This window comes from Aplysia californica, unplaced genomic scaffold (genome assembly GCF_000002075.1).
Source record: "Aplysia californica isolate F4 #8 unplaced genomic scaffold, AplCal3.0 scaffold00062, whole genome shotgun sequence".
In the NCBI taxonomy this organism is placed as follows: Eukaryota; Metazoa; Mollusca; class Gastropoda; order Aplysiida; family Aplysiidae; genus Aplysia; species Aplysia californica.
In genome coordinates this window covers 1,816,920-1,829,309 of record NW_004797332.1, presented here as the reverse complement: position 1 = coordinate 1,829,309, position 12,390 = coordinate 1,816,920, and the positions used below count along the sequence as shown (strand labels likewise).

The 12,390-nt window shown below is 39.0% G+C and overlaps 1 protein-coding gene across 1 annotated transcript in view; it reads right to left on the bottom strand.

Moving 5' to 3' along the window:
- LOC101850873 (anaphase-promoting complex subunit 1) overlaps positions 1-11,769 on the bottom strand; it is a gene marked incomplete in the record, with an annotated part of 57,511 nt that extends 45,742 nt beyond the window's left edge. The window contains 10 exon segments of the mRNA XM_035968491.1: positions 203-444; positions 1,065-1,207; positions 1,934-2,016; positions 3,033-3,112; positions 3,495-3,589; positions 5,121-5,193; positions 6,460-6,612; positions 9,462-9,545; positions 9,898-10,050; positions 11,539-11,769. Of these exon segments, the coding sequence (XP_035824384.1) occupies positions 203-444; positions 1,065-1,207; positions 1,934-2,016; positions 3,033-3,112; positions 3,495-3,589; positions 5,121-5,193; positions 6,460-6,612; positions 9,462-9,545; positions 9,898-9,981 (1,037 nt within the window).
- Between the last annotated feature and the right edge of the window lie 621 nt (positions 11,770-12,390).

Genomic DNA, 12,390 nt, shown 5'->3' with positions numbered 1-12,390 from the left:
AGTGAAAGAGCGAGACAGAGAGCCAGTTGTCAACAGCAGATGTACCATAAGGACAGTTCAAACAACAAACATGCACTGCAATCAGCATCTATTGCTGACTATGCTACTGCTTCCAAAGTTACCGTAAATAAACCGCAATACATACTGTCACAGTAAATACATCAAATAAGCATGCACACATAAACAGTTTCCACAAGCTCACTTGGAAGACATTATGCCAGCAGATGGACTCGCTCGCAAGATTCCACCAGGGGACATAATCTTGCTGCTGAAACTCCTCAGGGGGGAGAAGCTAGATGAGTTGTTGAGCCCCGCTGCGCCGGCGGAGAGGTTTGCATGCTGTTTGGAGAAGCTGGAGGAGAGGTTCAAAGCACTTGCCCCAAGGCATGGAGTCATGTGTAGGAAACTGTTGCCCTCCGCTGTTGCAGACAGCTGGTTAATTTCCTGGGAATAGTGAACATCAAGCCGTTGCAGGACAATTTTTTTAAAGTTCTTTTTTTAAAGTTTAGTAAAAGTTTTACAGCACTTGCAACACACATAGGACATATGAGTGAAAAAGATTAGAGGTGGAAAAAGAGACAAACATACTAAGAAAAGAAGGAGAAGAGATAGCCACGACAGATATTTGACACGAAAGGAGGAGCAAGCCACACCAGTGCACCCGCAAAACACCCACATTTTTTTAAAAGGTAACTTCCAAAACAAGTAGTTTCTTGACTAAACTGACAGGTGGGTCTCAAAGCCCTGGTCACAATCAGGTGGAAACAAAGGTTGGACACAATATACAAATCAGTAAATAGACCAATGTGCAACATAGAGCCTAACAATCACCAGTTAAGAGACTCCCTGAGAAGAATAAAGGCAAAGAATATATTTTACAAAACATGTACTGCACCTCAAAAATCACCCTGCAGTTAGTAAGATGAACATTAACATCAACAACTTAAAAATCAAACTCAATACCAAGAGACACACAAATCCCATGAGCTCATATGCTCCACCATCCGACAAACAGAGGTTTGATCATAAATCACAAATGGATAAAGTGAACCTGGTCCATTTACCTCTCCCCAAACCTTCCTAATTCTCCACACAGAGTGGAGGCCGGCCACTGAATCGTACGTAAAAGCCAAGGACGGATCGGAGCAGGTGAAGGTCAAGGTCAAGTTGGTGTCTGTCAAGTAGGACACTTTGGGGGGACCTCCACCTGAAAAAAAAAAAAGACAAGTTAGATATCTACATTGCCCTTTTATCAAACGGGTTTATTTTTAATTCTAGTAGTCAAACTTACACAATAGTATTTCTTACGATTAAAGATAAACTTCTTTTACAATGTAAAAAAACAAAAATGCACATCACTTAAACATTAAGTTTTGACTGTTCCATTTCAATGTAATTTAAATTGATGTGAGTCCTGAATTTGTATCTTCTTACAAAGAATCTACCGAACAATGAAATAATGGACTTTAAAATGAATACACAACCAGAACATTTTCACCACACAGCTCAAAATGTAGGTTACACTTTTTCAACTATTTATAAAGCCTTAAACATAAAACTGTACTTCTAAATCAATTTGCAACACAAACAACTGCAAAAACAATAGTAATAATGATGGTATCAACAATAAATATCACAAGTAACTTTCTCAATATCATTTTTTTTTTAGTTACTGTTACCCTCCCCATGACTCTGCTCATATCAACATTTTGAAAGTTACAAAACAGACAGACATAATCGATAATAAATAAATAATAAACAGTATTTGTAGGGTGCAAATTTCCGCTCAACAGCAAGCTCTAAGCGTTTTACAGTCTATATCTGTAAGTAAAAGATCTGCATAATCAACTCTCAAGCAAAAAAGTGCCCAGTGAACCAAACACAGACCCCAAAAAAAAAATATATATATATACAAAATGAATTGGTCACTGACCAGTGGAGACTCTCGTGATGACCGGGGCCACATCGTCCAAGGGATGCAGCATGCTGAACACTACAGTCTGGCTGGGACAGTTCCTGCATACACATACAAGTTTAGTTTGAGTTTCAGTAAAAGTTTGGGTTTTTTGTTTTAGTAAGGTTTTATGTATGGCGCTCACAATTGCATAAGGTCATATGAGCGCCAAGGGGTGGATGTCAACAGAGAAGTCCAAACGGGGAATCAGATTTACTCTGCTCACCTCTCTAGCCTCAAGAGCACAAAGTCTGCTTCGACTATCAAGGCACCCCGGAAATAGCAGTTCACAAGAGAGTGACAAACGTGCAAAAGAAGTAGAGGAAAAATGACGATAGTAAGGATGAGGAAAGAAAAAGCAGCAGTTTCCCCTACGTTGTTCCAGCATAGTACGAGCATGACATTGATAAACCAGCCCATTTACAAATCTACTGTGCATAACATGTTAATATCCCGTCTTTGGGAATGGCCTAAAGACACTACAATCAGTGGCACTGCCCGAGAGGCAGAAAGAGATTTACGGCACTTGCAACACTAATAGGTTACATAAGTGCCGAGGATTAGAGGCATTACTAGAAAGTAGTACTTACCACTTGCGATTGTTCCAGAAGGGTTATTTTCAACAGCTTTTGGTGAGGTGTGAAGAAAGAGTGCTTTGTTCTTATTGCTGACACTATGTCATCAACTCACCATGTGTGTTCCCCTACATAACTACTATCTGACCCTGGTTTTTCCCGGAGCATGCCTGAATGCTCACCAGGAAATGAAAGTGGGTTTTAAATAGAACCCAATGCTTAATCCACAGAAACAGATTTAAAAGGGAAGAGACTTCATATTACCGAAGAAGAAAAAACAATCTGCTTAAATACTAGTCACGCTGAAGAGCATATGGTAAACTACCCTGAAGGTCTAGCCAGGAGTCTATGAGGAGAGGAGAGAAGAGGAAGACAAAAACGATGGTATGTCTTTGTTTTGTTTGTTTAGGTAAAAGTTTTACAGCCCTCACAACTGCATGCGATCATATGGTGCATTCTGGTTAACACCTGGCCCCCCAGAGAAGAAATGTGAGATGCATCACCTTTTGGGTGTATTCCTTTCGGCATGTGTAAGTGTCCGCTCAAATAACAAGCCATGTTTGATTTGCCATGTCCTTGACACCTGCAAAAAAATCATTGTAATTAACAAACTGGGTCTCTTTTCCTATATGTCCAAAAAACGTTTTAATCATCTGCACTGCATACATGGCTTAGGAGTTTGTGATGAATCAGAATTACACTTTCCATTTGGAAAAACCTGCATCAACTTGCAAAAGTAAATCACCTACAGAAAATCAGACATTTAATATCACTTTCTTCTCCCCCCCCCCCCCCCCCCCCAAACTCTAACGGTAAAATTTTGGCCGACATTTCAGATCCTTTTGTCATGCAGGACTATAGCCCTATTTTTCTTCACAAAATATTCATACCATACAAAAAGAATCTCTCACGTCCTGTGTCTCTCACTAGAGTAAAACTCTCAACAAAGCCGTATATCCTGTTACCTGAAAGGGTAGAGGGGTGACATAGTCTCCTCCTTCCTCCACAAAAAAGCTCAGAGTACTTGACTCCACCACACAAATGCCATGCTGCTCTTTGCCTGAGACAAAAATAACACAAAACATGTAATATAATCCTTAATAAGGTCATTTATATACAACCATGAAACTTTTCAGACACAACAACTACAAAAACCCACACACCACCTTCTTGATAGAAAATTAGTGTAATGAGACCAAATTGCTCTCCTGTAAAATGATAAAAACTGCATGTACCGTACTTTTTAAAATGACAGCAGATCTGCTTGATGATATGGGTACAAACTATGTAAGTCTAACACTCAAACAATTATCAGAAAGTGGGCAATGGGAAAATTACATCACACATCTCAATTTTTATCAATATTTGAGCAAGCGCTGCTAAAGCAAGAGCCTGACACCACAAGAAACAAACAACTTCGAGGAAAAACAAACAACTTCGGGGAAAAACAAACAACTTCGGCGAAAAACAAACAACTTCGGCGAAAAACAAACCAACAGAAAATAGACATAGACATCAGAGAGAGAAAATAGAAGTGAAATGGACACACAGAGAGACACGGAAAAAATGAACATTAGCAACCAAAAGATGAATCCACTTTGAAAGAGAAAGAGGGGAAGACCTAAAAGAACTTGCATTTACATAATAATGACGCTGTCCAAGACGCACTCGTCTAAAACAACCACTTTTCTCCGAGACAATACGTAGCCATCCTGAACAATTTCAACTGTATACAGTGGAAACCTGATATAACAGGGATGGTGGGACTAGAGAAAAAGTCCTGTTATATCAGATCCCTGTTAAACCAGAAATGCAAGGGAAGTAAACATTTGTGGACTAATCCAGCTAGGCTTAGGGTTAGATCGAAGTCTGCAGCACACCACAGCCCTCTCTTGCTTCACCCACTGCGTGTGCTTGCAGTGGCGTGGCTTGAGTAGGCTTCCTCCATCAGTGCGATCTCTCTCTCTCTCTCTCTCTCTCTCTCTCTCTCTCTCTCTCTCTCTCTCTCTCTCTCTCTCTCTCTCTCTCTCTCTCTCTCTCTCTCTCTCTCTCTCTCTCTCTCTCTCCTCTCTCTCTCTTTTTTTCACACATTGCTAACGAGCCTTTGTCCCTGCTATAACCGATTGGGCTCCGATAAGGCCCTGTTATTGCCAATAACTTTTAATAGAGACAAAGAGAAGGAAAAAAACGGGGATTTAAAAAATCCTAGTTATTACCGGATCCCTGTCATTACCGGGCCTGTTATATACGATTTTCCACTGTATGTACATGACCCACAAAATCCCAAGATGACTTTCCCTCTCAAAGCAGCAATAACACCTGCATAGCATGTTATAAGCGGTGCCCATTGGCATCATCGGTTCAGTGCGACTCGGTCTTGTCGGTTTGGGCTGGCAGGACAGTCCTCCATGGGAGGAGCAAATCCGACAAAACCAATGATACCTTCATTAACAAATGTAATTGATTTCAAGGCCGCTCGTCGGGCAATCGGTTTGGGCAGTTCGTCTATTAATAATGGGCACTGAAACCGAACACAACTGAACCAATCCACCAATGAGCACCGCCTATTACATCAGTGAATGTTCACTCACCGGAAGCCCCAAGTGTTGACCTAGAATCCATCGTGTTCTCATCCGATGACAGGACAAAGGAGCCCCATAAAGCCTGTGATGTGGAGCAGTATATGAAGAAAATGACGAACAAGTCAAATGTAACATCTTGAAATTTTTTATTTAATATTCAAAACTGTAGTGTAACAATAGTTCTAAATTGACATTTTTTTAAAGTATCTTTGAATTTTAAAAAACTTTTTGTATCTCTCCCCCAACCTTACAGTTACACCTGAAAAGAAATTATAAAACATGCTATTAATTTTTTTTTAACATTTCTCAACTAGCAAATTTATTTGTAGCTGAAGAACCCTTTTTACAGTTATTAATATATGAGGTTCTTTTCCAAGGCTATAAAAACAAGGAAACAATATTCACCAATTATTCATTAGCTTCAAAACAGAATATGTGCGTGTGCCTAAAGAAAGGTACCAAAAGTCGAATTTTGACCATATTGAGTTAAGGGTTGTACCTTACAGGAAATCCAATGCTGAACACAGTGGTTTTTCAAATTTTGAGTTATCTCAAGTAGTTTTAGAGATATTGCACATTTTGTCAGGTAGGGTATAAAGATCTAATTTTCTGAAAATTAGCTTTTAAGTTTAGGACACATACAAACTTGAAAAAAAAAACGATTCCATTTTTTCTAATGTATTTATGCATGGAAAATCCATTTCCAATTTGGCATTTAGTTGAAATAATATCACGATTAGAATTCAATGGCTAAACATATCGGCGAAAAGAAAACGTGTTCAAAAATAGATTTTGACAAATTCTAAAAGCAGTTTTCATTATCTCTTTAAAAAATACGCTAGTCTCAAAATTATTCAAAATGAAATATTTAGAAGTCAAGTCAATCAACACCTATCAGTTTTTTTTATGGAAACACATTTTGGTCCAAAAAGTGATTTTTTGGTCATTATCAGCCAGTGGCTCAGAAAGGTCTGTGGCGACTGTTGGTACCCTTGTTTAGGCACACACACATGTGTCTGTTTGGTATAAAAACATTGAGTTCGATATACACACTATAACACGGATAGCTCGAATTCATCAGGACCTGCCTCGGTAATTCGAGGGATCTGTAGTTTGAGGGATATCTTACAAAGATAAAGAAGAAGAAAAAAAAACAGGACCGCTGGCACAGTTCGATCGATGCGTGATTTCAAGTCTTCTGTGTTCGACCTATTCATGTTATACTGTATTATAATTTTATAATCTCCTTCACTCCCCATCTTTCGAAGACAAAAACATTCAAAAACACATATTATAAGGCCAGGACCTTCATTCCCCAGTCTCCCTCACACGCTTCCACACAACTAACCTGTAATACAGGACCGTCCATGGTGAAAGTCTTGACCACCTTTCGCACACTGTCCTGGCCACCTCTGCTCCAAACGACAGTGGCGCCACGAGCGTAAAGCTCCTCGTCGAAAACATTGTCACCTTTGCGCTGCCGGAACACCCAGTCTTCCTTCTGAGGAGAGCAATATATTATGGTCCCCGATAGGGCAAACAAAGATAAGACCTAATAAGATGAGACGGGACCAAAAAAAAGAGGAGGTAGCATTACACTCTTAAAAACATTTAGGCCTAACACTGGGGTACTTGCACAATAAGGAAGATACATATATAAGTCTACACAATAAGACAAAATTATACATCATTTTGGTTTGATGTTTTTCAATAAGACATTTAAGATTAAGACAAAAAATACAAAGAAGCATAAATAGATATTTTGTTTTAATAATAACAGATCCCAGCTCCCTCTCTCCATAATATTCTCTTTACAAGACAAAAACACAACTTTTACAATTGTTTCTGTCTCTTGCTCCATAATGAGTGATCATAGAATTTACATTAGGAGCCATTGCCAAAACGTGGGGAAAAACACACACATCTCACATTAGTGTGCATAAAATGTGATGCATTAGTATCTATTCCTCCAAAACTTATACACATGTCAAATATAGGATGTAGAACCTGCATTAGCAGTTTCAGACCCCATGTCAGCTTTATAATCTTGAGTTTGTAAATTTTGTGCCAAAAATGTTCGATTTTTAGTGATTCCTGGAGTGTAATTTTGAGCACACCAATGCAAACTTCCAAGAATGTCCAAAATTTAGTATTTTTGGGTGGGTTTTTTTCACGTGTTCTTTGATCCTATGCTATTTGTCATTGAAAAAGGTTAACTTGCTCAAGAAATCGGTTTATTTGTTTGCAAATAGACGAACAATTCGGATTACTTGTGCGTCTGTCCTGTCGTCACGGACTAGGTGTTTCAGAAAACACCATTATTTTTCAGTAGAATCACTGTAGCTGGTTAAATCTCTTTGCCTATCGTCGTTTATTCAATACTTCAAAAGCCGTGATGCGCGAAAGGAACATCGGGTTCCTAGATCTACGATTTCGGTCGGCTGTTTAACATTCGCCGTTATTGTCGTCAATTTGCGACGTGCCGGAAGTCCGAATTTCGCCCACTTTTGTTTTGAACGGGTCATCAACAGTGCCCGGATATAATTGTTTTCTTGAGTGACTTCCCCTTACCCGCTTCCCCAGAACAACGGAAGCAACGGGGGAAACAGAAAAACGAAAGTAGTCATTGCCTTCAGCGTCCGGTGACGCACAAGAATTTTGCGTTGAATGTGACGTACTGGGCTGTTTTGCATGTTTTTAGGCTACTCTGTTGAATATTTTAGTGTTTACACTAGATTCCTGGAACAAGAGTGTGATGTGTGAACAAACTTCGAGAGATGGATCATTTCTGTGCTTATAGATTTAGCTTTTGTGCTCAGTGATGACGTTTGGGGTGTCGTCATGCAGCCGTACAAGACTGACTGACGTACTAGAAATTACATTGTCCTAAGAGCAAACATTTTTAAGTAATGTGTGCTCTCTTTACTCAAACAAATAAACAAACATGTCCTTGTTTATCTGTCTAACTCAAAAATACACATTTGTTCTTTGTTGGTATGATATACCTTTTTCCAATACATTGTGTCATCATTGTTATGTACAAGTAATATTTGTCATCATTGCTAATATCAATAAGTTTTCAACATATATTTCATACATGCAAGATTCATTTAGAAACAAATACGCCTTTATTGATCTGTGTATCTCTTAGTGCAAATTTGTTCTTTGTAGGCATGATTTTACCTTTTCCCAGTATGTTTTGTCATCACTGTTATGTACGAGTACTGTTTGTCATAATTAGCAACATAATTGTGATCGTCCACTGTCTTTGATATGACCTGATATCTGCTTCAAAGCAAAAGAAACCTCTCCTGGTTTTTTTTTAATTCTTAAAGTGCGCTTTTCTCTCTGGAGGCAAGACTTTTGTCTTTTCCTGTACATTGTGTCATCATTGTTATGTACAAGTCATGTTTGTCATCACTGTTATGTACAGGTCAGCTCAATTGATTTTGTGCTTTTGCCTCATATTAGTTAAAAAATTGTTTTACACATGTGTTTTTCTGGTACTGAGGCTTTGATAACTGTATTTGTACAGCCTTTCACTATTGTGATGTGTTGTCAATGATAATGTCCAATGTGTATCCTTTCTTGTACATAACAATGATGACATGTTCTGAGCACTGCGTCATTGTTACAAAGATTGTCATTCATATTACCATTATGAATGGAGTTCATAGTGTACAAAGTCTTTGTTTACTAAACAAATGGAATTTAAAGTCCATAATTTGCCTTGCTGCTTATCTGTTTTTGTCATCACTGTTACATACAAGAAATACAGTAGTTGCCAAACCAATAGACCCATATCTCCAAAACCGTACATCTCCTTGCTCTGATACTCTAGGAATATGAGCACTAAATGTCAATCTGTGACTGACAGAAAAGAGTCAAATTGGTAAGAAAAAATTTTTGCACCACTGAATCTCAAGAGAGTCTCACGTTTTGGCAATTGCTCTTAGAAGAAGAATGTCAAACAAAAAGTAACACAGTATCAGCCATGACCAAGAGGCAAAGAGCTAAAAAAAACAACAATCTTACATGTAGAAAAGATCTCTGAGTTGCCCGACTGTTTTAACCACAGAAAAATAAATGTCTTGCAGTCCTTTACACTAAAGCACGCATTCTCCATCGAGAGCAGGGAAAAATGAGACTTGAAACTGATTATCTAAGCACGTTGATATTATTTTGTCTGTTTTTCACACTGAGGCAGTCATTCCTCTCTTTTCTCTTTTGCACATATTAATACCATGTTCAACAAATGATTAAAAGAAGTATAATTTGTAAAATTCTAAGCAACTTGTATATCATTTTGCTGACCACAAAACAAACCACAACAAATCATCATAAGCTCACCTTGGTCGTCTCCAATAATGAGATCTCTTTAAAAGACTTGATCAGAGGTAGTCCCTGTTCATTCACTGGGGAGTTGCATTTTCTCTGAGGGCAGATAAAACAAAAAAATTTTAATCCAACTAGAAAAGCTTAATTTGAGTTTTGCATGAAGAAAAATCATCCACGAATTCAAAACAAATCAGACTGTTCAATTACTCCACACACTATCCATAAAACAGTCATTGAAGGAAAAACAGAGCAGCTAAGCTCTACTTTACAAATTCTATAAGTTTTGAGCACCACCCTATGTATACAGAGAGCGCACAGTGCCAAACTCTCCTCAACCGTACATAACTGAAAAGATGAGGCTTATTTAGAAGTCATAAAACTTTTTAATCCTTCGACAACACATTCAGGTCTCCACACTTTGTATATTTACACACATATAGATGATTACCTTGACCTGAAACTGCCCAGGATGTCGGCGCAAGTACTCTCGGCCGAAAGGAATGAAGTCCTGGGTGTCACAGCAAGTAATCATCTCCTCAGACTCCAGGTTGGCTCTGGCTAAGGCCACCGCTCAAGGGAACAAAACTGAGCAGCTTACGACCTATGACGCAGAAAAATTAGGAAATCTTCATTAAGTTCTACCAAAAAAAATCTGTTCGCTCATCGACAGTACAGTGGCTTAACATTAGCTATTAGCTGTTAGGAGATGGAAAGAAAAGGCATTACCTTAAAGACCTATTTATAGATTAAAGTTGAAACTAATATTTATAAAATCATGAAATAGTACACAGAACTGCAAAATAATCAGCACCATTGAACTAAAATGTTAAGATTACTTCTCTTCCACTTCCAGCCTTGCATCAGATTTCCATAAAAGACACCATCACAGTAGACTACATTCGTAATGTATCAGCTTATATGAGAGGGGGTTCGGGTTATTCATGTGTTCATAACACTTTATGAACAGAAAGCTATAAATAAAAGATAGAGCGTTACTTCCACCATCGATTAACACACTCCCACACGGTATTCACGGTGAAAACACACGTTTCCAGTGCCGCTTGCTGTACACTAAATATTCCTCTTTAATTACCTGTATAAAACGGAAACCTGTGCAACGCAGAAATGGAAAGAAAAATCCGCTCCCTTCTGAGGGTTTCACCTGCCTAAGACGGAAAATGCTTTGCCCGCTCAACCCTGATTTGAAACAAAACTCGCAAGTTTGGTTCCGCCGACTCTAAACTTAACACTATGGCTATGCCGCTGTTCGAGGTAGAGGTTTTGGGGTGCAATTTGGGGGCAGATGTTACCCTTTCATGTGAGCCCTGAGCGATGCAGATGGTCAGTGTAGTGAGGGTGTGAAATCTCATGACTTCCCATGAGAGTGCTCGAGTAGCGAGCCACTAGGGAAACTTTCCTGGGTAGCCAGAAGCCAGAGGTGTGAAATTAGATTGACCACAGCCTGCCGCCCTGATCGTACGGCCAGCCGAGAAAAGAGTTCCTCGAATCGTTGTTACAATGATGGCAGTGAGGGGTGGCATTGGTGGGTTGGGCTAAGGGTGGAACCAAAGGAGATGTTCAAACGTTTCAGTTTTTAATAGGTCAAACAGTGGTCCTATGAAAGGCAAGCACTGGTTGTAATTGGATAAGTAACACTGGTGCATGTCATTATCAGACAGGATAGCAATTGAGAGGTGTGAAGTTTTGACCACTGCTTGCCGATCGGACAATTAATAATTAAGTGATCCTTGATCCCACCGGCTGGGCCTTAGAACCCCCCCAATCCCCATCTCCCCCTACATTCCCATGTCTAAGACGGAATTTTTTTCTGGCTCCCTTGCGATTCTGTCTTACACAGGTTCGACTGTACATGCTGAGTGACCCCGGCGGCCCGCCGAGAACGTCCGACATAATAGGTTCCTGATAAGATGTGCATCTCAGCACAGACGCAGGACAAGAAGAGAAAACACTAGCAGTAAGTAGAATCTAGATCTTATCTAGATCTATATCTTACTCCCAAGACAAAAGCAAAAACTGCCACAAAACTGGGGTGACAGTTTGACTTAAGAAATGTGCTGCCAACACTCACCATCCACGAGTTGTATCGCCCTTATACTGTAAAAAGTAAAACTTTTGGACTGCTCCTCCGTAAATTCATAAACAAGAGACGTCCGCCATTTTACTCGTTCATTGAAATTTTCGAAGTTTAAGTTTTGAACAGGAAGTAGGAAGTAGAAACTTTTTTTTTCGAAAAATTAAGAAATTTTCAAATCCTTCCAGGTTTGCCTTTCTCTTATCGAAGCACACAAATCAACTCATTGTGCTAATGGGGAAAATCTATTTCCTGTAGTCAAAATAAAGAAAATCCTTATAAAAGCAACATCACATGCCAGTTTGCAAAAAGTTGTTGATTCCTTTGATGGTACGTGTTGGTGTTGCTGCTGTCTGTTGTTGATCGTATCGAAGTTTATGTTATAATCAAGGAGCGTAGAACTGAACTCCTTGGTTATAATCCTTCTTGTTCTTCTTCTTTTATTCTTTTTACAATTTTTTGCTTAAATTGTTGTTGTTATAGTTCTGACAAATTTCTCTTGGTTATCATTCTAGGCCCTAGGCTATGGGTATTCAGCTTCCTCAACATACAGTCAACATTTTCATATTTGACCTACCTAAACTGAATGAACATATTATATAATTGTGAATTCGATCTGTAGGCCAATACATTATTGTACTTTATTATTTTGTTATGTACTGGTTTCACGAGGCACCACTGATAGAGGTCCAATTTTCCTTTCCCCCTGCTGTATCTGTTTTGTTCATCCCTGCACTTCAACTTCAAGTTCAAGACCTAATTCATATTGTACGTGCGTGCGTCTCTTTCCTTAAACTTAAACTTAAACTTGCGATTGTATAATGTACAGTGGAGCCTCTCTATAAAGAC